This window comes from Paralichthys olivaceus, chromosome 4 (genome assembly GCF_024713975.1).
Source record: "Paralichthys olivaceus isolate ysfri-2021 chromosome 4, ASM2471397v2, whole genome shotgun sequence".
Lineage (NCBI taxonomy): Eukaryota > Metazoa > Chordata > Actinopteri > Pleuronectiformes > Paralichthyidae > Paralichthys > Paralichthys olivaceus.
This window is the reverse complement of record NC_091096.1, coordinates 22,563,259-22,588,574: the sequence shown is the minus strand read 5'-3', so window position 1 is coordinate 22,588,574 and position 25,316 is coordinate 22,563,259. Positions and strand designations below refer to the sequence as shown.

Below are 25,316 nucleotides of genomic sequence, written 5' to 3'. Positions count from 1 at the left end.
GCTGTCCTAATTTGAAGGCTCCTCCAAATGTGGCTGACAAATGTGTCCTTCTTGGTCCGAGTAACGAATCCTGGCCCAACATCCCATGATTCATGCGATTCAGTGACAAACTGTTTTTAAAAGAGGTAATGGTGGCAAAAAGCAAGGAGAAAACATCAGGAGACTACATTTATAAATTTTAGTTCTCAACTGAACGAAAGCTAATGGTATGTTAAACGTATAAAAAAAACATGTTAAACATTTTTTTAGCAATCCGAAGAACATTTTCGTCCATAGATTTGTTGCTAGGTGATGGCTGCAACGGTGGGACAAGATGGTGATGCAATATGTACTGGTCAGCAACTGTCAGCAGGCTAGATGGTTTGGCCAAAGTGATTTATGTGTTGGATGTTAGCTTATGGTCCTCCACAGAATGCAGCCCCTGAATTGAGACACAGCCCTTGTCATGGTCAAATATGGTTACAATTTAAAACATCATATCTCCTTAGTTATTCATGGACTGGGAAGTTTAGCAGCATTCATTAACTGTATGTTGGTGATGACTCTAAAAAGCGGAGGACTATGAATTACTATCAAACACAACACATTTTTATTACTGTAGAGTCACTTTGGTTAGCTGACACATAACTGTTATGTTCTCTTTTGTTCACCTGCCAATCTGTGGAGCCACAGAAGAACCATGAAAAGTCAACTTTTGTAAAAGTATGACAAAATATATAAATATATAATTATATATAGTCCTATAAATATATATATATATATATGGACATTGATTTGACCTGGGTATCTTTTTTATAAATTGTCTACTACAAACATAAGCTACTAAAGCAAAATCAAGCACACATGGTCATCAGCTTCTGAGACATGTGCAGTATTTCTGAGGATTTTATTTGGCCTCCTCTTCTCATATCTACTCATACTTTGGCTGCAGGTCACATCAAACTTAGTATCCATATAGTGAGTACTTAATGGGAACACTTGTGATATTGCATACCAGTGCATTTTGTTTCAAATATATAACTGAAGTAAGAATAGTATTAAAACAAATATTGCATCAAAACTATACCATCAGTAAAAAGTATCAAAAGTAAGAGTTAGGAACAGCCATTTTCTTGGTGCAACAATATTATATTTACCTTTATAAAATTACTCTTACTGATAAATTTAGACTTAAGCAGTGTGTATTTTTGGCAGAAACTCTAACTTCTTAATCTACTGTTACTGTTTAAGAAATGGTAACATGCATCATATTATATACAGGGATCAAATATTTTGTATCCAAGATCATCATCGACAAAGTTGTTACAGCAATAAAAGCAACAAGAGTAAATTTATAAATAAATAAAAGTTAAACCAATTGTTTGTCCAACTGTTAACTAACTTTTAAATAGTGCTCAGAGGAGGAACTGGCATGTTTTTTAAGGAAGGTCATTCAGTGCAGCCTCCTCTAAATCCAAACCACGCCTCACCTGCAGCCAATCAGCGCCCAGAAGTGGTGGTGACGTCAACGAGCGACCAAGTTGAGGAAGCTGAAGTTTCTCAACAGGACGACAGCTCTTACAAGGACGGTTGTTCATTAAAACCCCAAGAGTTGTGTGAAGAACCCGAGCGGAGGCCGAAGATATTGATTTAGTGTTATTAGTATTAGTATTATTATTCTCAGCGGAAGTCTACTTTGTCCTCTTCAGGTCTAAAGCAGCAGGTCGAGCAGGGCGTAAAGTCGTCACACATCAGTTACTAACATGCTAGCCTCCAGTCTGCTGGCTAACTACTGCACCGAGCTCCACGATGACCAGGCGCTGAAAGTGAGTACCGGTGTCAAACACTCGGCTGGTTTGCTTGAATGTGTTCAGTGGGTGACAAGTGGGTTCCCGCTGCCATGAACACATTGACAGGGTCCACGTCTCTGCGGACTCAGACCGCAGAGACGTGGAACATCCGCCCTCAATACACATGATAGAGTTCTGTGCATAATAGTAGCAACATTCATTTCGTTATAAACATATGGTGTGTGTGTGTGTGTGTGTGTGTGTGTGCGTGTGTGTGTGTGTGTACGAGAACAATAAGAAGGCCTTTTCAAAGCAGGCCATGCAGAAGAGACAATATAATGTTATTACATTAAACATCTGACAGTTATGACTCATCTTCAGCTTCAGGGCTCTGTCAAGTATGTTTGCTGACTACCTGTCATGTTAACTTGAAATTTATTATGATTATATGATTTGATCACATATATTTATTACAAATTCTTACATTTTACAACCTTATTAAAGGTTCAGTGTGTAGAATATAGTGACATCTAGAGGTACTCATCACCTCACCCTCCCTTCCCAACCTGTGGAGAACTTCAGTTGTCATGAAAACTCAAAAGGTTTTAGTTTGTCCAGTTTGGACAACAATAAAAAACATGGAAGCCTCCACAGAGAGGACCCCCCCTCCATGTAAATATAGTAGTCAGATCATTTATACAGAAGAAAACTACATGTCTCACATTCTCACACACACACACACACACACACACACACATATACACACACACATATACACACACACATATACACACACACATATACACACATACATACACACATACATACATACATACATACATACATACATACATGCACAGACACACACACAGTACTCAGTTAAAAGTGAAGGACCAGTGAACCTGTCTGATCCCCCACTGAGACCTGAAAGCTTCCAGGTTACTGGTCAGGCTGTAGAAGGTCTATTCTCAGGTGAGCTGCTGCCAAGCCTTTGAAACACTTGAACATATCTGTCCAGCCTTCATCCAACATCTGGTTCTTCTTGCTCTTCCAGGTGGCCACTTTAGCCGTGCCAAACAGGAAGTTTACCAGGACTATAGTTGCTCTGTTCCTTTTGTGGTAATTAAGCGGAGAGAGGGAGAGAGATTTTTTTATTTTTTACAAAAACACTTTACAGTGCAGATTATGTTTTTGAAACACAATTTTTTAAAATTACTCTAGATCAGAAACATGTTTGTCAAATCTGAACTCAAAGCCAAATATGACATGTCACAAGTAGTTTTATTGAAACTGGCTATTTCAGTGAACAGTTGCAAAATCAAATGAATAAATAATGAATGAATAAATGCTCAGCTGTTCAAATAACAATAAAATGTAAACATAAATACTGTATAACAACAGGAGTACCTTTTTTAAATCAAAGCTCTGTAAGGTGCACATTTAAATAAAAAAATATCTTAAAAAAAAATAGCCTATCAAATAAAATAGGCCAATCTTTTATGAGAAAAGTACAATATCAACATTAGCCCCAGTAAGGGCAGCATTTATATATAAAGAAAGAACAAAATAAAGTGCTCAGTTTAAGGAAAATGTTTTTAAACATCTTTTTTTACTTAAAACAACTCAACAGACAAGCGTGTCCTCCTTAGTTTACAGATTTTGTGCGAGAAACACCAGCCTGTCAACGGCATCTGGCTTCAGAGATGCTCGGTGGCAGGTCACAATATTGCCACTGCAGCTGAAAACCCTTGCAGCTAGCAGTTCACCCCTGAAGGGTGAACTGCTAGCTGGTACCAAGAGATACTTTTTTGCCAGGTGGCTCAGAGCTGGAAAGACAAATTCATGATCCTTCCACCACTTGAGGGGATCAGTGTCACTCTCCACACTTGCTGACTGCAAGTAACTTGACAGTTCATTTTCAATAGGCCCCCTCTTGGTTGGTGCAGTGGTGGTGGCTGTGCGCTGCTTGAAGAAGCTTGCCAGTGTCTTCTTAGCTTTTGGTGCTACTGCTGCTTCTCCATCTGCAGGCTCAGGCACAGTGGGCACAGGTAGGTAAGGCGGCTGACAGCTGCCCTGATCAGCCAGTAGCGTCTCCACCTCCAAGACAGCTCTGTGCTTCAATGCATCGACTTTTTCACTTGGGATGTAGGTGGTCCTGAACCGTGGATCCACAAATGAAGCCATCTCCAGTAGGTCAGTAGTGGCTAGTTCAGAATACTTGCTGTTGAGATACTCAACAATGCTGGTCTTGATCGATTTGCAAAGCTCGCTATCACCCTCTTCACATGCCAGGAGACTCTCGTTAAAAAGGTGCAGCACAGGTTTCACATTTGAGAGAGTGACGTACTCCTCACCTGACAAAGCATCGGTAAAGTCCTGGAGAGGTTTCAGGACCTTTTGGACTGCTTCTAGGACCTCTAAGTCCTGCCAGGTAGGGACAAGGTGCCTGGTCTTTTTGTCACTAGACAGGACTTTGGCCAGTGCTCCTTCCTGCTCCAGGACTCTCTCTATCATCTGCTGCCTCGATCCCCAGCGTGTGGCAGACTCGGTTATGAGTTGGTGACTTGGCAGACCCAGCTGTATCTGGACTTCAGCAAGATGTCTCCTTTTCTTCCAGCTGCACGAAAAACAGCTTACAATTCTCTTGCACAGAGAAATGGCCCGGGTGACGCGCTTGTCATTCATGCCATGTCCTGTCAGAATCTTAAAAAACCATTAATCAAATGGGTTTATGCAAGAAATTCGACTCTGGTTTCACTTTAACACACTCACACAACCAAGTGCTTTCCAAAATCAAGCTTTAGATTTATTCCACATTAATATTATTTTCTCGTTTCATAGTTTATTTTTTTAATCAACACCAGTCCTAAACATAAATAACAAATATTATATTCATTTATTTTCTGAATTTTAATCCTGTAAGAGATTTTTATGTATTATTATTATTATTATTTTTGTAGAATTTATAAATCATGACTTTACTATATGTACATTTACTCATGTTTCGTTTTTGTTGTTGTTCTTAGTAATTATGCCATTTTTTAATGCTACTTCATATTTCTACTCCACTAAAAACTCCACAATGTTTAGGCCTACGTGTGAAAGTTGCAGACAGACACACAAAGGAAAATAAGGAAAAACGAACATTTTAATATGTTTTTGTTTAAAGTAAAATATCTGAATACCCCTTACAACACTGCACTCACCAATAGCCAGGTGTAATCTGTGACCGAAGCACTGCATCCTCAGCCACTTGTTCAGCTCAACCGCTTTGACGATGTTGCTCCCGTTGTCGGTTGAGTTTCCAGCTTGCAATTGCATCCTGTAGGGCCTCAGCTATATGGTCACCTGTGTGATCCTGGGGGAAATAACTTGTTTGGATACACGCAGTTTTTATCTCCCAGTCTTGAATTAAGTGTACTGTCACGCTCATGCGTCATGATCAACGCACAATGGGTCACGTTAGCGAGCCGGTCAGCAAGGCTCTGTCTGACTTCATTGTACATTTGTGGCAGTGCTTCTCGTGCAAAGTAATTGCGACTGGGAAGCTCATATCTCGGGTCCATAGTTTTCAGTAGTTTTTTGAATCCGACTTGTTCCACAGTTGCAATAGGGACCATATCTTTAGCAATTTGATAGGACACCGCTTTAGTTATAGTACACCACTTGTCACATTTCTTTTCATAAGGCACAGTGCGGGAAAATGAAGCTTGCAGTGAGCTTTGTGGAGCTGGAGCTTTTTCGGGTTGCGGACGGCTCGCAGCTGGGGCTTCTGTGGCGCGCAGTTTCACACACTCTTCATTCTGCAGATTGTGCCACTGTTTTAGGTGGTGAAAAAGATTTGTAGTGCTTCCACCCCTGGCTATAACTTGTTTATGGCACTCCCTACATATAATGTGATTTTGTTGCTCATCTGATACCTTGAATCCAAACCATTACTGAGCCACTGCATTTTCTTTTGCGAACCAAGTCCTCCTTTGCACGCTCCGCAGACGTTGCTTCCTCCATGTTTGTTTAAGAGTGCCGGAGTGTCTGTTCCAGCCCCTCCCCTCTCTGTGCATGAAACAGGAGGAGCGGGAGCGAGGGGAGCAGTGCAGAGAGCTCCGGGTGAGCAGCTTGCCTGGAGCAAGGATCACAGCGCAAATTTAAACTATATCGATATGGTCTAATTCCATATCGCATTTAAAATATATCGATATATTTTTTATATCGATATATTGCCCAGCCCTAGATTAAAGATATTCAGATCATTGACAGGTTTTTCAAGCTGACCTTATATGGAATCTGGAAAAAAATTTAGAAATATGTAGACAGAAACTAAAGTGGTTGGCTAGTTAATTTGAGATTTGTGTTTTGTGTTTAAATGGCAAATTATTTCACGTGAAAAGCGTCTCCTCCAGTATGTTGGTGATCACTGTGACTTCAGCGGTGGCGCTCACTGCATCTGTGTTCCCTATGCACCTGCAGCTAAATGATGCAAATATGTTAAGAGATTTTCCTCTAACAGTAGAAACATTTGAAGACTTTTTTTTACCTACAATTCGCACAGTTCTTCTGTGGAATTCTGCGTCATGTTTCACAAAGAAGAAATCACACAAATTAGTTTATTTAACTTAGTTCACAGAAGAGCTTTTAAAGAAAATATTTTCCGAAATCACACGTTATGCTTTACGTTGTGATTGATACGTTAACTTTATCTGATAAAATGATTAATATGTACCCTGATAAACATAGCTAGCTAGCTAGTGCCAGCTTCACTTGAGGTAGCTTTAGTTAGCTTATGTTTGCCAAAAAACATCACTGAAGACAACATTGTTCTCACCAAAGAGCTGAGTTTATAACCTTACATTCACGATGACTAAGGTGGACTGGTTGCTAACTTTCTTGGGGGCATTCAAGACAAGCTACTACACTGTCAATTGAGGCCCAATCCCATTTCACCCGCTAGCGTTAGCATGCTAGTGATCTTTTTTTTGCAGAAGTGTTACTGAACTTAACTGCTCCTCTAATAAAGCATCCTGGCAGGGTTGTCTCTAGACCACTGCTAGCAGCCTGAAGCTGTGGTCTTTAGATTCATACATGAAATAATGCAGAGTATCCAAGCTTTTCAATTCAAATGTTGGTTTTGGACCCATGATGCATTGTGATATACAGATAAACATTGTAAAATGATAGAACAAGAAGTTACCGTAGAATTTTACTGTAGAAACTACAGCAATTTGTTACAGTGTACTGTTGTCAAATATATGATCTAATATAAATATAATGGGTTCTTTTCTTTGCAAAATGATCTAGGTGGACAAATACCTGCATCATCTTCAGCTCTCAGATGAGACTTTGATGGACTTGTCAATAAGATTTCGACGAGAGATGGACAAAGGCTTGTGTAGAGACACCCAACCCACAGCTGCTGTCAAGATGCTGCCCACATTTGTGCGCTCAACCCCTGATGGAACAGGTAATAGCCCTCTCATAACGGAGATTGGTTTATAAAGTAGACACCTTCAACCCGAGTTACAGCAATTCATTCACACATTTGAGTAGCTAACTGTAGTTTCATACACATTATATTAAATGTGTACAGTGCTGAGTAAAGTCAGGACATTTTCTTATCTCTAAAGGTATCTACCTCTGTAGAAAGTGTGATGGTCTTTTTTTATAATGTGTTCAAGTTGTTCTGTTCCATTCTTGTGAACATAATATATCACATAAATGTTCAGCCAAGCTGTCTATTAAAACAGCAGTCAGAGTTTACAATGTGCAACATGCTTGAAAAAGAGTCTCCCTAACCTAATAGAGCAGAAGCAGTTCTCAGAAGCAAAATAATGGAGAAATACTGGTCACTGCTCTTTAATCTTTTTCAATGACTGATTTGATTCCAGATGTGAAATTTGGTTGAAACTTTTATAGCTTGAAAATATATGCACTTATGCAATGATCCTTTTGTTTATAAAAGAACAAGGGGAATTCCTGTCCCTTGACCTTGGTGGATCCAACTTCCGAGTGCTCTTGGTCAAAGTCATGGCTGATGGCAAACAAAAGGTGGAGATGGAAAATCAGATATATGCCATCTCTGAACACCTCATGAGAGGCAATGGGTCTGAGGTAAGAGTCATGACAGCCCTCTTTCTTTTCTCTTACTTTGTGTTGATTAAAAACTTCTATAAACTAGGACTCTAGGAGCCACAAGGGAGTCTGTTTAGAGAGCCAAGTGATCTATTTGGATGATGCAATACTGTGAGGGATTGATCATTGAAAGCTTTGTTGTAAGAAGAGGGAATTTTACCCCATTCTAAATTTTTCAGGGATGCAGGTTTATTTTAGGTATGTGCAAGTATAGGCTCCAAAAACAATTACTGAAATCTGAGCTGAATTAGCAGAAAATGGTAAAAATATTAAATGGGCAAGCAACAAAAAAAGTATTGAAACCTCTCAACGACTTTATCTTGCTCATGTCAGTTATTTCAGATAATACTTTCCTCTCTTCACACTCTCTTGCTGACACAATTGACACGTTGACAATAAACACTAACACTAGTTATTATGACATGTACAGTACTTGAAGTTTTAGTGTTTGTTTGATTCATGCTAGAGTTTATTAGACAAGTATTTAGGCCAATTGGAAAAGAAGCCTGACATTTTGCACATACACAGTTTACTTGCCACACACAACGTAAAGTGACATGGACAGTCAGGGTTAAAGTGACCAGAATGATCCAGATTCATGATCCAACACCACTGATTAATAACTAAATCAATTAGATCGTCAGTTTGTGTTCAGAGCATCAGAGAGGAGCAGACACACACACACACACACACACACACACACACACACACACACACACACCCATTGCAGAAGAAGCAATGCCCTGTTTATATAGCAACATGAATATGAATTCAGCAGGTTATTGTAAAGATAAGTTCTGTGTGCAAGTGATTAGAAAAGTCACTTGTTGAGCCATGCAGAGTAATGTGCCCCAGATATAAATCAAAACTGATATGAAAAAAAATTAGTGGGGCCACCTGTATACTGTAATGGATATAATCAAAGTTTATCATCATACAAGCCTTAGTGCATATATGTGTAGAGCATCAAAATATTCAAATTAATGACATCAGAATAAATTTTATTATTTATTATTATTTTTTGTTATTCAGTTCAAGATCCGGTGGAGTGGGTGGCCCTCCCCTGCTGTTAGAAAAAAACAATAAAATAATTGTGATATTGATTTGAAATCATATCAGCCAGCCCTTTTAAAAATACATCTCTCCACTGAAAATTATGCAAACCAAAGTGTTAAAATAACACACACACACACACACACACACACACACACACACACACACACACACACAGGGGGATACATACTTTTTGTATAGCCATTAATACAGAAAAGTAAAATTTTCTCTCTTCTGCAGTTATTTGATCACATAGTTGACTGCCTGTCTAATTTCCTGGAAAAGATGGGCATAAAGGATAAAAAACTTCCTCTGGGCTTCACCTTCTCTTTTCCATGTCAGCAGACCAAGTTGGACGAGGTGAGTGATGGAGAAGTTCTATTCTTTATTTCAAGTAATATTTATAAATCGGTGAAAACACTGGTGAATGTTATCCAACGTGGTGTCAAGAAAAAGAATCTAAACCCTGTGGAATACAATTTTCTGGATTAAACCGTCAGAACTACATTAGAAATATAGACAAAGAAAATGTACCATGAGCAAATAATGCACAATTGTCTAATCTTAGATTAAGTATCTGCTCAAAACCTCTGGCAGCAAAAACCTCACACAAGTTCCTTCTGTAGTTGTGGAACTGACCTCAACAACATTCAGAAAGAAATTTAGACAGTGTTTTTGACTACCTGGAAGCTGGTGGCTAGACCAGTGTTTTTCAACCACCGTGCCGCGATAGATCGTCAGGTGTGCCGTAGGAAATTGTCCGGGTCTGAAATCACATTTAACATAAACCCGCCCCTGCTGCTGGAGCAGTATAAATACATTCAGTGCATTCCCCCCCCCACCTCCTCCTCATTTTTGAATTGCAACACTTACACGTACAGCCGTTGCTAGTTAGCTCTGCATGCATCTTCCCTGGATGCCAGAATGTGACAACAGCTCCATTACTTTATTTAAAATTTTTTTAAAACGAAGTGATGAAGAAGTGGATTGTGAAGGGCCATATTAATGGGGACCTGAAAATAATACAGTAATTACAGTAACGTTAGGTGACGTGGTGCACAGTAACGTGGTTTTACATCGTGCACTAACATAATCACGTCTGAGTTTCTCATCATCTTCATGTGTGTGTCAGTGCATGTTACGTCAGACTGCTCTCTCTCCTGAGCAGAGTCCAGAAGAAAATAATCCGGTAACAGGACACGGAATGTCTCTTAAATACAACAGCAGCAGCTTGTAGCTATGACAGGGAATATATGTGGTCAGATCTGAGTTTACGTTTGTCGGCAACGGCGCACATGGACGAGGGACACCTGCCTGAGTGTGACCACCTGTGGTGTTGGGGTGAATCCTGGCAGTGGCAGCAGCTCCCCTTTACCAAGTCAACTCAACCCAAGCTCTGCCAAAAAAGTTCCTGCCCAAGATGATGGCAGTTTCAGTGGCAGGCAAGATTTTTACAGCACCACCACCAACATGGATGAGACTAACCGTGGTAATGAAGACAGTGGCCCTGAGGAAAGTCAATATATTCACCGGCAGCACGGCGCACCCGGCAGGTGGTCACACTCAGGCAGGTGTCTCTCGTCCATGTGCGCATGGATTTTTTGATTTGGCTAAAAAGCCACATACTGTGGCAGAGACATTAATACTACCTGCCTGCAAAGCCATCGTGAATGAGATGCTCGGCCCTGACGCAGTTAAAGAAGTAGCTAATGTCCCTCTCTCAGATAATACAATTGCCAGACGTATTGATGACATGTCTGCAGACATCGAAAATGTTGTTTTGGAAAAGATGCGCATGCAAGGCCAAAATGAAAACCTGCTCACAAGCACAGACAAAATAAATGGATTCCGTTCAAAGGTGCAGCTCTGGCAACAACATCTTGAAAGTGGCAACCTTGGCATGTTCCCCCTCACCCAAAAATGGCAAGATGATGTCAACACTGCTGCACTGTGTGAGATAATAGTTAAACATTTGAAAACTCTTGAGGAGTTGTCATTTTATTTCCCCTCAACCGTCACTGAATCCCTTGAGTGGGTTAGGGACCCACACAGCTCAACAGCAGTCTTCGGAAAGGACATGACCTTGCAGGAGCAGGAGGAACTAACTGAACTGAGACAAGACCGTGGTTTAAAGCTAAGCTTTGCTGATCTACCTTTGGACAGTTTTTGGTTGGCTGCTGCCAATGAGTTTCCCATTCTGGCAAACAGAGCTATTTCAACATTGCTCACATTTTCCGCAACATATCTATGTGAGCTGAGCTTTTCAAGCATGACTGTTATAAAAACTAAAAACAGAGAGAGACTGAGAGCTGTTGAGGAAGAGCTTCATGTGTGCCTCTCTTCAATTCTTGCCAGGATATCAGCTTTGTGTTTATCTACACAGGCCCAGGTTTCACACAAAGTGAGTAAATTCAAAAATTATATTGTCATGTGCTGCATTAAGCTACAATGTGTAATTTAATAACTTTTTTGAATGGTGGTGTGCCGCGGGATTTTTTTCATGTAAAAAATGTGCCGTGGTTCAGAAAAAAAGGTTGAAAAACACTGACCTAGACTACCTGTGCAACCTGATTGGGCTGCAGATAACGCCCTGTGCTACCAGTAGTGACAAGGACACTCGCAGAACCCAAAACTAGAGAGGAATCAGTCAGGGAGAGTAAGGAGAGAGCATCCACATGCAAAACCATTCCACCTTTTCTGGGGGTTGTTTTGCTTTTGTCTCTCCATCACACCTGTTGTGATAATAAAGTGTTCGAGACGCTTTGGCTTCAGTAGGGGGAGCAGTCATGTTGTCTAGCTTTATATGCAGCCTCTGGTTATGCCGTTAAGACCATGCATCATGTTTTAACATTGTAGACTAATGAAGATTATTGTTCATTATATATATATATATAGTATTTCCTGTTGCCTTTGGCATCATTTTAGCGTACCTACAGATCTATCTCCTCCAGCATTATGCCAATCAACAATTGTTGATCATTAATTTTCTCAGATGTTTTTCCTGAAAGGCATCATTGACATTAACAGACACTTCTTGTAAAACCCTAAATGTTAATGTTTTTAAAATTGAAAGTAGCTGTAACACAAACATTCAATTCATTTTCACTAAGTGGACTCCAGGGCCAATTCTCCTGACTCCACACACATTTTCCCCTCTACACTGTGAATGTTGGATTCAATATAGACTATAAGAATACAATGATTTGTGTGTTTTCAGTTGAAATAAGTTATCATAAATGTAACTTAGATGAAGATCTGACCATCTTTAAAGGTACAATTTATATATCGACTATCGACCAGTTGCCCTCACATCTCATGTGATGAAGGTACTGGAAATTCTGGTCCTAGCCCATCTCAGACCACAGAAGAAATCATCACTGGACCTTCTACAGTTCACCTACCAGCCTCATCTGGGTGTGGATGATGCAATTATCTACCTGCTGCAGTGAGCCAGTTCACATCTGAATTAAACTAGTCGCACTGTGAGAATCACATTCTTTGATTTTTTAAACATTAATCCGGCCAGTGCTTATGAGGGAGAAGCTGCAAGCGATGGGGGTAGACACATCCACCGTCTCCTAGATGAGTGACTGTCTGACAGGCAGACCTCAGATTGTCTGTCTGGGCAGTGTTCTGTCTGTAACGCCGGTGAGTGCTACAGGAGCTCCACAGGGGACTGAACTGTTACCCTACCTCTTCACATTGTACACCTCTGACTTCCAGTACAACTCCCAGGCACTTGCAGAAGTTCTCTTGACTCTGCAGTGGCTTGGTGTACAAGTGATGGGAAGGAGGATGAGTACAGAGCACTGGTGATTTTGTGGAGTGGGCTGGTAGAAACTGTCTTCTTCTTAATGTGGCCAAGACCAGAGAGATTGTGATCGACTTCAGCACAGTTTCACAGCCACTACCTAGCATTACAAGTACTTGGGCGTCCACATCGACAACAGACTTAATTGGAAAACCAACACTGACAATACGATAAGGGATGAGCAGACTCTGTTTCCTTAGAAAGCTGAGATCTTTTAATGTGTGCAGCAAGATGTTGGAAATCTTGAAAATCCGTCTGTTGTAGCCAGTGCACTGTACTTTGCTGTGGTCTGCTGGGAGAGCAATATCGCAGCCTGTGACACCAACATACTTAACAAACTGATTAAGAAGGCTGGCTCTGTCATCGGCTGCATACCGGACACATTTGAAGTGGTGGTGGAGAGGGTGCTCTTGATTGTCAATGATGGATAACAGTTTGTTCAGTACCTTCCTCTCTACCACCAAATGGACAGACAGTGGAACACTTTCTCCAACAAACTGATTCAGCTCCGCTGCCACATGGCAGATACAGGAAACCTTTCCTGCCCATAGCAATAAGACTGTTCAACTCCTCACCTTTGTCAAAAGGTGAACTCTCAAAACCATGAGCCCAATAGTTTCTGTCCACACCAATACTCTCTCCAGTGCAATTTTGCAGACTTGTGTCTTATTTCATCATCTCTTCTATTTCGTCTCTGGTTCTTCGTTCTATGTGCAGTGTCCTTAACATGCTGCTGTCAGACAATATTTCAATACAAAGGGCTGACATAGCTCAAGAGGGAGAGAGGTCCTATAGTAGTATGAGGCTCCTCCAGAAAGTGTTTTGAAGTGTTTAGGATTAGTGTGTGAATGGGTGAATGAGATAAACTGTACATTATGTGTGTGTGTATATATATATATATATATATATATATATATATATGTGTATAAGTGGTTGAGTGGTTGAAAGACTATTACAGTGCTATATTATGGATGCAGTCTTGTAGAGAGAGCCTTAGTGAAGCTTTGTTTTACCCATTGCTGGTCCTGCTGATCTGTTCTGTTGACTGAATTTGAGATAAAGAATAAAGTAATTATCATATTACAGTATTGAATTCTACTACCTCCATGGACTTGTTAATGCTGTCTGATGCTCCTTTACCTCTAATAGAGAATGCAGGCAAAGCCCAGGTGTCAGGTTTGAGCCATTCAAGCTCAAACTTATATTAAGGTCTCTTGAATTTAGGTGAATTTAAAACATCTTGAATTTGGATAATGACATGTCAAAATTAAATTGTAGATATCTGAAATTATCATAATTAAGTGGTAGATGTCTGTGATACGTATAAAAGTATTTTTGAACAAACTGGGGTATATTGTAGGTTTTGTCATTTTATCTGATTAATAATAATAATAATAGTTTCTGTCCACACCAATACTCTCTCCAGTGCAATTTTGCAGACTTGTGTCTTATTTCATCATCTCTTCTATTTCGTCTCTGGTTCTTCGTTCTATGTGCAGTGTCCTTAACATGCTGCTGTCAGACAATATTTCAATACAAAGGGCTGACATAGCTCAAGAGGGAGAGAGGTCCTATAGTAGTATGAGGCTCCTCCAGAAAGTGTTTTGAAGTGTGTAGGATTAGTGTGTGAATGGGTGAATGAGATAAACTGTACATTATGTGTATATATATATATATATATATATATGTGTATAAGTGGTTGAGTGGTTGAAAGACTATTACAGTGCTATATTATGGATGCAGTCTTGTAGAGAGAGCCTTAGTGAAGCTTTGTTTTACCCATTGCTGGTCCTGCTGATCTGTTCTGTTGACTGAATTTGAGATAAAGAACAAAGTAATTATCATATTACAGTATTGAATTCTACTACCTCCATGGACTTGTTAATGCTGTCTGATGCTCCTTTACCTCTAATAGAGAATGCAGGCAAAGCCCAGGTGTCAGGTTTGAGCCATTCAAGCTCAAACTTATATTAAGGTCTCTTGAATTTAGGTGAATTTAAAACATCTTGAATTTGGATAATGACATGTCAAAATTAAATTGTAGATATCTGAAATTATCATAATTAAGTGGTAGATGTCTGTGATACGTATAAAAGTATTTTTGAACAAACTGGGGTATATTGTAGGTTTTGTCATTTTATCTGATTAATAATCAATATAATTATTAATGTCATATTAATCAATTGACAAAATAAGTTTTTTTTGTTAATATACCATAGAATGCACATAACATTAACTTAGCACCAGGCTAATTTAGTTGGCTAGCTCACAGGTGGTTGGCAAACCATAGGCCTCAAGCATATAAAGCACTATATAATCAACAACCCAAGGATGAGACTTCCACTGATGGAATCATCAGTGCTGCAGCTAGCAGCTCACTCTCAGTCCCTCTGTGTAGTTATGGGCACCACCTGATTGTTCGAGCCTGAAATAATAAACTTATTTTCCAAGACAATCTTGCTTAACAGATATTGTTGCCCACTTCAGGTCTATCAAATTCCTGTTGTAGTTGTCTGCAGGTTTATCCTTTGAAGAAATAACTGGAATATGTGTCCCATCTGTGGCAAACTCTACTGTATATACTGGCAGTGAGTGTCAATTGCCTTTTTCAGAGTTTTCACCTTAAAAATATCTGCATATACACATTGTTTTTTCATTTTAAAATAACATCAGTTCTAAATCACTGCATACTGCCGAATCCAGCCATGGCATTCAAGTGGGAGCATGTAAAGGACCTAGGTAAAGAAATAACGTGTCACCCATTTCCTACTGAAATGGGGATACATAATATCTTTCTGACATATCAACCCAATCAATTTACATTTAGAGCGCAGCTATTTTTTGCAGTTTTATATTTTGCAGGAAATAGATTTGAAGTGGATTCACACAAAACCATTTCCCTGGGATTAAACACTAGTGTGTCACTATTATATTATTGTGACACCACAGATTAGGCTAAAATGAAATATTGTGATTTTAATTGTCCTTTTTTTATATTTACAGAGTGTTTTGATGTCTTGGACCAAAGGCTTTAAGTCCAGTGGAGTGGAGGGAAAAGATGTGGTCAGCCTTCTGAGGAAATCCATCAAAAAGCGAGGGGTAATTGTATAAATGATCTCAAATATGTACGATTTTTGTACATAAAATGTGAACAAAGTGAGGGGACAGATGCTTTTGGGTACAAAGGACTGAAAAGTCACTGGAAAGATTTGATTAGCTGCAAATACGTGCAAATTGAGCCAAAGACACCCCTGAGTGAGTTAAAAGTTCAACCAGATCAAAGAAGTTGCATTGATCTTGGAGCAGATCTGAAAACAAATACACAGAAAAAACATTGACTTGCTGTATACTTGGTAAAAAAACATAACATTTAAAACAAAGTCAGATGTTCTTTGTGCTGTATCTAGTCCACAACAAGTTACCTGCTTGAATCAAAGTAAAATTTAAAGAAACCGCCGTATACTGCTTTAATAATTTGTAATTAATTTTATCTTTTAAAAATCAGGAGTTCTTTGTCTTTTACTACATTTTTAAAACCTAATGTGCTGCTGATGAAGATAACTATTTGGGTATTTTTGTCTTTATGTTAAGTTAGTAGTTTAGATACAGAAATGAAACATGGGGAGAGGGGAATGATGTTTAGCTGTTTGAATTATGTGGTATGTGCCTTGGTCATCAGACTGCCAGTATGTGACATCTTTGTTGATTGATTTACGTCATGGCAGGACTTTGATATCGACATCGTGGCAGTGGTTAATGACACAGTGGGAACCATGATGACCTGTGGCTACGATGATCGTCACTGTGAAATTGGCCTCATTGTAGGTGAGTTTTGGCTGTGAATATAAATCATATAATAGTGACTAGGGCTGCACGATATATTGACAAATTTGTTTTCAGCGTGATATCAACAGTGATACACGTATCGCAAAAGACTGCTTGAACTACGATAAATGGTGTTCCATGTGCCATGCAATCACAGTCTGCGTGTCAATATATTTGGCCAATGAGACAGAGCCCTGCTTCCCTAGATACTAAATTAAAGATATATTATTATTTTAAAGATAGAGATAATTTGCGGGTTAAGAAGAGAATGGAGAGACTCAGAGAATGGCGCAGGTTCTCCGTCAAATCTTGCTCTGCGTCCTCCCAACTAAATTCTACTGTGGAAGCTTCTAGTGATCATTTTGTCCCTGGTCAAATTCATTACTATGAGTGGTTGATTAAATAAAGTAATTGTGTCGCTTATTTATAAACCTGATGGAAAACACTGACACACACTCTCTCTCAGACTCAGCTGACATCTCTGACTCGCTACAGTTAAATCTTTCCTCAGAGCAGTGCATTCATCAGCCACCCCGCTCGCTCTTTTACTCTCCCTTACTCATACTCCTCTACACACACGCGCACACACACACACACGCACGCACGCACGCACGCACACACACACACACACAAACAGTGTGATCGGACACATCGCTAAACTCAAACTGGGTAAAAACAACAGAACCAATGATAGAGACGAGCAGTAAATTACAGACAGAACCACTACAAACTATGAAAAAATAAATTTTCATGGTCCAAACATGTATGAAAAGACTCAAAATGAACACTGTTAGTGGATCTGTGCTTGGCTCCCTGGGTGTCTGCCCTGGACCTGGTGGTGCTGTGGAGCTGTTCTTGGTCCCTATGTCTGTAGCCAGGTGGAATTTTTTCAATAAAACCATGTTTTTCGAATGGAAATATTGCTTCTCATTTTCTTTCTGTCTGAATAGACCACTTACCAAAGCAGAAAGAATTTGTTTATTTATCGCAAGTCATATTGTCATCGCAATATTCTACTATGATATTGCATAACACATGTTTTAATAGTGCCCTAATAGTGACTGGTGAAGGTCAGTCAATGTGAGCATTAAGGCTAATTTTACCCAGTGAGCAACAGAGAGACTGCCAAACATTTGTCTGTTTATCACTGATGGTTTTGTGTTATGGTTGGTGGGGCACTGTAACCATGTTGTTGATCAGTAACAAAATTAAAATCCTTAATGTGTAGTTCGGTTGAGAAATTGTGACTGAGAGACAACACATAATTCACATTCCTGCTCAAACCTTTATATACAGTCTATGCTTTCAAAAAAGACAGTGATATATATATAATATCATTTATCACAATAATTTTCTGCTACAGAATTAATCCAACAATTTTCATCATGACCTACCTTAAAGGGATAGTTCAGTGAAAAATGAAAATTCACTCATTATGTCTCTCTCTGGTAGCTCTGCTGACGCCTTTTAAACCTGAGGATCAATCAGATTACAGTCCTCACCTGCGCTGAATGATCCTCTACTACAGGTGGAGGTGCTCTCCCAGCCTCCTCCGTGCCCACAGTGTTGTTTTTAAAAACACCATTTAACTTAAAGGTTCAGTGTGTAAGATTTAGGTGAAAGAGATCTATTGGCACTCATTGAATATAAAATAATCCTCATGATGTTTTCACTAGTGTGTTTTATCTAAATTGTATGAATTGTTTTTTCTTTACCCTAGAACAGGCCCTTTATATTTAAATACTTTATCATTTATTGTCATGTTTTTAACAGTACTCCAGACTGGACAAACTAAACACCTTTTGAGTTTTTCAAACAACTGAAGGCTACTACAGGTTCTCTGTCATGTTTGGAAGGGGAGGGTGAGGTGAGGGGTATTCAGCTGCAGCATGCAATTTATCCACTAGATCTCTCTAAATTCTACACACTGCACCTTTAATGAAAAATGAATATTTTTTTCCCAGCACTCAAAGCACATCTTACAGCACTACTTCACTTTGTGTCTTGAAAATGAAAGCACATTTTTGTGTTTTGTAAACATTTATCAGTAAAACAGTTAAGATGAATGATGAGTGACTCTTTTAATGGAATTTGCTATCCAGTCATACTGGATTTAGATATTGAATTAATATGTTTTGTCATCCCTGAGACCCTATTAATGTTATAGTATCATCCCATCCCTTAACAGGAACAGGGACCAATGCCTGCTACATGGAACAGATGAGGAACCTCGAGGTGCTGGATGGTGATGAGGGGCGGATGTGTGTCAATACAGAGTGGGGTGCTTTTGGAGACGATGGTGCCTTGGAGGACCTGCGCACTGACATTGACAGAGAAATCGATGCAGGCTCTCTAAACCCTGGAAAGCAGCTGTGAGTGTCTCATCTAACTTGGTAAAACATAATATCTCAGAGTGGTTATGGCTTTAGTTAACTCCTCGACAGACAAAATTAGAGAGTTCTTTATTTTTTAATCGCTCAAATCTATATATTTTTCTTTTTTATAGTTGAACCTAGGGGTGTGCGATATTGACAAAAATGACATCTCTATGTTTTCTGGGATTTTGCTGATAACGACAATTAGAGCGCTGCCTCGGCCAGGCTCTTTCCGGAACAAGTGGGTGAATGAGAGTTAGAGTGAGGGAAGGATAAAGAGAGAGGGGGACCCATGCACACGGTGAATGAGAAGGCAGGCATTGTGATCTCTAGAACTCTGGAAAAATGATTTATTGTCATCAAATACTGGGCTGGTGGAGAGGAGCACTAAAGGGTGACTCATCTGAACATATCACTTTTTTTACACACCTCTGTAGATCAGTGCTATTTGCATCATATACAGTATGTGGATTAATCTTCGTCAGACTGCTATTGCTGACACATTCTGAACATGACGAGGTAGTGTGATGGCCTCCGGTTCAAATTATGTTCTCCCTGTGCGTGTGTGGGTTTTCTCTGGGTACTCCAACTTCCTCTTACAGTCCAGAGACATGCAGGTTGGGGTCAGATTGATGGGAGACTCTAAATTGACTGTAGGTGTGAATGTGTGAGTGAATGAATGTTGGCTCTGTATGTTGGCCCTATGAAACGCTGGTGACCTGTCTAGGGTGTACCCCATCTCTTGCACAATGTCAGCTGTGATTGGCTCCAGCTCCCCTGCAAACCTCAAAGCATATGCGGTATAGATGATGATGACGTATGTTTGTACAGGTATTGTCAAATTTGGACCATGCTGAAACATCAATCACATCAATAAATACAGTGTTTTGGTAGGTCAGCCTGGGTGTGAATGAACTATATGATGTGATTTGATAGTATGTATTTTTATATAGTTTTCTTTTACCCTTTTGTGTTGGTTCGCAGGTTTGAGAAGATGATCAGTGGCATGTACATGGGAGAACTGGTTCGTCTCATCCTGGTGAGAATGGCCAAAGAGCAGCTGCTGTTCCAGGGCAAGACTACAGAAGAGCTCCTCACCACTGGAAGCTTCAACACCAGATACATCTATACCATTGACAGTGACAAGTTAGTATTTGTGTTTGTTTACTGGAGAAACAGAGGAACTTTGTAACAATGTTACTGCAGCAGATGAGTTGTGCCCACTTAATACTTAAATATGCAGAAATTGTTCAAATTTAAAATCACAGGTTTTCGCTGATTTAAAAGGGAGGGGGAGCAAAGATGCGCCAATTTACCAGCCCCCCACATACGACATATCAAATAGCTTAGCAAGCTAAGTTATCTACGTTGTCTAGCTATGAACAAAGACTCCAGTTGCAGCACAGACACTTTTATGACAGAAATGTTGGTATGAAGTAGAGGCCTCTTGCCCCTGGAGTTTCTAAACAGCCAAGGACATTGTTGTCCTCAGTTGTTTGAACGGCTGCCACTGGTTAGTGTGCATTTGAGAGAGATTAGACAGAGAAAAACCGTCGAGGCCCAGGAGAAGATGGGGAACGTGCTTTCCAGGGTTGCTGGTGGCTGTCCGTCTTTGATTAGAGGGTATTAAATATACATTTTCAATTATTCATAATTGTCATGACTAGGCATCTCAAACGGTTGTCTCTGACCTGCAAAGTCTAAGATGGTTTAAAACAGTGGATGATGTTATGCACCATGTTCAATATCTAAAGGTAAATTATTTATGTATTATGCTAATAGATATGTAAGTTTCCTTCTTTTCTGACTGTGAAATTATGCAGTCGATGCACTCACGGCATATTAATCATTTAATTGCCACTCAGCAATCTTTTTTCAGACTCACTTACTAATGCAATACAAACATGTATGTTTGCAACCTTCCCTTCAACCATGAGTTCGTTCTATGATTATCTTCTCAAAGGCGAAGTAAGGTTCTGCATAAGGTTCTTGTTGTTGTTGTTAATCAGAAGTGGTCATGGTTAAAATTTTTCAATGATAACATCACTATGTTACATTTCTTTGCTAGATTTGCGTTATGCATTAATCTTGCGCAATGAATGAGCAGAAGTTTTTAGATCTGTAGACCACGAACACATCTGTATCCTGTATTCTGCTGTGGCAGAAATCCATTGATTCATTTTCCTCACATCATAACCTGTTTTGGATCCAACCGAGTTGTATTGATTGTTACTTGTCTTCTCTTACAGAGATGAGGAAGGTCTGACAAGTGCTGAGAAGGTGCTTCGGGGGATGGGTCTAGACCCGTCGGTTGAGGACTGCATCGCCACTCAGAGGGTGTGTCAAATAATATCGACACGGGCCGCACACTTGTGTGCTGCCACGCTAGCAGCGTTGCTGCGGCAGATCCGGGATAACAAAGCAGCTGAGAAGCTTCGTACTACTATTGGAGCAGATGGCTCTGTTTACAAGAATCATCCAGAGTAAGTTATCCTGAACACCCTCACATGTGATTTAGTGTATGTTACAAATGCATATATACAGTATACAGGGGCTCAGTAGCTTTCTTGGTGTATAGTGGCTGGAGAACACAAAGCATATCAGAGACCAAGCAGTGAGACAATGAGGAAATAGGAGTCTTAAATGAAAGACCTGGTTTTAATTTACCCAAAGAAATACAAAACATTATAAATATATAAAGGCCTATAAAAGAAGTCAACAAAAGTAACTATACCTAACGTAACAACTGAAGACCGTGTTACCTGAACAAAACTGACTTCCCACAATGAGACATCAAGCATGATTTCATGTTGTTCGCTGTATATACACATGTATTTACTATTTATTCTCTGTACATACCTGTTTCTGTGTATGTTTGGTCTGTGGAATTCAAGGAATGTCACTAAATTCTTATTTGATCCATTTTGATCCAATTATAAAAAATAAAAAAAACAACTAATCTTTCACTCTTTAGTCTGTGTACCTGTGAATTTGTTGCGCATGTGATTGGCCTTTATGTGTGTGTGTACGTGCACCTGCCATAGATTAAATTAATTGTGTGGGAAACACTGGTTCACTTTATTGCACAATTAACTGTTTTACATTACCAAGTAAAAAAAAGAATAATCACTCTTTTGATTCTACCCATTAGTGACTATGCTAATATAATTTATCAAAACACCTAGGACAATCATCTGACGTCCCTTCATGTTTTGTACAACTCTTGGTGTAGATTTGTCCTGAGATGTCTATCTGCATAAAACTGTCCCCCGTTTTAGGTATGAATTAGGGCAGCAGAATATATAAAAAAAATTATCGACATCGCGATATCAATATGCGCAATATACTATCGCAAACGATTGGGTGAACTGCGATAAATGGTGTTCCATGTGCCATGCATTCACGTTCTTCATGTCAAGATATTTGGCAAATCAGATGGAGCCCTGCTGCTTTAGATGATAAATCAATTAAAGATAAATCAAATCTCACCCCACCACCTCCTGACCAAATTGTATGTGGAAACTTTTAATGTCCAGTGTTAAATTAAAATGTGCTGCGCGAATGATAGAGACACAGAAAGGAGCACTAAATTACTGACAGCCGGTAAAAAATGTTCACAGTCCAAATGTGTAAATTTTAATTGTCCATCTTATTTTAAACAAATTTTGGTTAGATATAGGCCTATCCCCTCAGACTGCAATATCTTTTTTTCTTTTACATAGATAATTCAAATACAAAGCTTTCTCTGATTGGAATAATCATCCTCTTTTTTTCTTTATTTCATTTCAGGTTTCACTATCTCTGTCTGTTGCCTCAGGTCATCTTGATTTTCTCATCTCAAAACAACCTGTGCTTTTAATTTACTTTCTCAGTAATAACTTATCTGTGCAGTGATAAATAAATATCAGAGGTTTTAATAAATATAATTGTTTTCCCCAGGTTTTCCAGGAGGATCCACAAGATGGTGCGAAGACTTGTGCCAGACTGTGATGTGCGTTTTTTGCAGTCACAGGATGGCAGTGGGAAGGGTGCTGCCATGGTAACAGCAGTAGCTTACCGTCTTGCTGCTCAACATGCAGAGCGTCAGCGCATCCTCGACACCTTACGTTTGAGCCGTGAACAGTTGCTGGAGGTGAAGAAGCACATGTGTGAGGAGATGGTGCGAGGCCTGTCGAAACAAAACCACGAGCAGGGAAGCCTCAAGATGCTTCCCACCTATGTCAGATCAACACCAGATGGAACTGGTAACTTTGAGAGAGAGACTTTCCAGTTGCTATTAGAATTTCTCTTGGATATAATTCTTTGTGTAAGGTTTTCTAAATTCTTCTCTTTATTGTCCCCACCAGAGCATGGGGACTTCTTGGCTTTGGACCTTGGAGGCTCTAGCTTTCGGGTGCTGCTGGTGCAAATGCACAGAGGAAAGAGACACAATGTGGACATGCACCACAAGATCTACAGTATCCCACAGGAGACAATGCAAGGCACAGGGGAAGAGGTAAAACTTCAGCAGGGGTTAAACTGATTTGGTATGAAATGCAATGAGTGATCAGTGAATTTGAAAAGATTCAGCTGAAGAACCTCTGTCATGAGAGGCTGGATTGGTTTACTCAATGTCAGACACTGAATCATTCATAGTAAAAAGTAAAGGTAGATGAATAAAATATATTCAGTATAGGAAGGATGCGGTATGGACCAGGGAATTTGGTTGTGGATCCAGATCAACTAAAAAGAAACTAAAATGGCACTCAGAGAGCACATACTTCCACCGAAGCTCGACAGTCCCATTATGAACATAGAAATTAACTAGATCCGGATATTGATTTGGATCAGCACCAAATTTTATAAACTCATAAATAACTGATCCTTAATCATACCTGAATATTTTCATCAAGACCTATGTCATTAAGATGATCTCTGAGAAATCAATGAAAAAGTTGTAAGATGCGCTATCTTGCAATGTTGGACAAATCTATTATTTTGCTCAAGTCACATGAGTAACAAGAGCAATGATCATTTGTTCAAACAAGTATTTCTCTCCACTCCCCCATATAAATGGCTGAATACTTTGTCTCTGCAAAACAGATAGAGATGATACAGTGTAGCCTACGAATGCTTCTCTGAGTTTTTGTGCATTCTTTCTCTTCTCGTCAGCTTTTCAGCCACATTGTGTACTGCATTGCTGACTTTCTTGAGTACATGGGCATGAGAGGAGCGTCCTTACCTCTGGGATTTACATTCTCTTTCCCCTGCCATCAAAGCAAACTGGATCAGGTAGGGCTGAATCAATATTTATTGAGTGTACAACGAGCGATCATATGTATGAATAGGTACATGAATGTCAAAGTTAGTTTACTGTCTGCATACAGCCCCTCTTCTCCTGTGGTGGCTTTTACCCAACGTTTAAATTCATTGAATGTTTTTTTACAGTGAAGTTAAGTTTCATTATTTGTGTTAAAATTATTATTTATTATTCAGTTGTTATTACTATTACTATTTGACTTCTTAATCAGACCAGCTACATTTTAATTATTATTATAGTATATTTTTCAAGGCTACAAACTATACTTAATTTTCTTTATCTTTACATATAATTATTAATCTATAGTAACAAACAAAATGACAGCTGCTGTTGCAGAGACATCCACATATCTCCTGTGTAGTTGGATGCTGTTATTCTTTGTGCACACACAGAAAATTCAATCAACACTGTCATTTGTTCAGGGCATTCTTCTGAGGTGGACAAAGGGTTTCAAAGCCAGCGGCTGTGTGGGACAAGATATCGTTATGTTACTTAAAGATGCTGTTCGTAGACGACGGGTAAATACACTCATTACACAAATAATCTCTAACCATTTATGAGAAATGTGGGCTGTGAAGGTCGAACAATAACAATAACATAATAGAGAAATTGCAATGGGAATAATGGTTCATAATGTGAAATAAGTGCGTGTCGGAATGTTTATCTATAGTTATGAGGGCCAATTTTGGTTCTGAAGACAAATTTTGGGTGGACAAATTAAATTGTCTTTTTTGAGGGGGTTAAGACTTGATTTTAGGGTAGGGGTTAGAATTAGGTTTAGGCATTATATCAATGCATTCCATGTAAAGAGACCCGCATGTGTGACAACCATGATTGCAAGTTAACAAAATGTCCACTGAAGTCATTTTAAAAGTGTGTAGTATTTTGTTTTAGCAGCTCCTCCTATCTCACATCTGTTCTCCCCCTATGAAAAATGTAGGGATGCTAAAATTTGTGGTAAATGGTCACATCTCTATGTCCTCGAGCCAGTGGTAGTCTGTGACCAGAGGCATTATGTTTTCAGATTCTCTGTCTGTCTGTCCCATTCACTTGAATGT

The 25,316-nt window shown here is 39.4% G+C and overlaps 1 protein-coding gene across 2 annotated transcripts in view; it reads left to right on the top strand.

Annotated features, from left to right (window-relative positions):
- Window positions 1-1,484: 1,484 nt before the first annotated feature.
- hk2 (hexokinase 2) overlaps window positions 1,485-25,316 on the top strand; it is a 30,880-nt gene continuing 7,048 nt past the window's right edge. The window contains exons 1-14 of one of the 2 annotated variants that reach the window (XM_069524246.1): window positions 1,504-1,805; window positions 7,065-7,227; window positions 7,726-7,874; window positions 9,189-9,308; window positions 15,763-15,858; window positions 16,485-16,584; window positions 18,773-18,956; window positions 19,944-20,105; window positions 21,209-21,442; window positions 22,749-22,776; window positions 22,899-23,203; window positions 23,306-23,454; window positions 24,111-24,230; window positions 24,681-24,776. In XM_069524246.1, coding sequence (XP_069380347.1) covers window positions 21,415-21,442; window positions 22,749-22,776; window positions 22,899-23,203; window positions 23,306-23,454; window positions 24,111-24,230; window positions 24,681-24,776 — 726 coding nt within the window. In that variant the 5' untranslated portion in view covers window positions 1,504-1,805; window positions 7,065-7,227; window positions 7,726-7,874; ... (4 more) ...; window positions 19,944-20,105; window positions 21,209-21,414. Of the gene's footprint in view, window positions 1,806-7,064; window positions 7,228-7,725; window positions 7,875-9,188; window positions 9,309-15,762; window positions 15,859-16,484; window positions 16,585-18,772; window positions 18,957-19,943; window positions 20,106-21,208; window positions 21,443-22,748; window positions 22,777-22,898; window positions 23,204-23,305; window positions 23,455-24,110; window positions 24,231-24,680; window positions 24,777-25,316 lie in introns of both variants that reach the window. The other variant, XM_069524245.1, reaches the window with a different exon arrangement.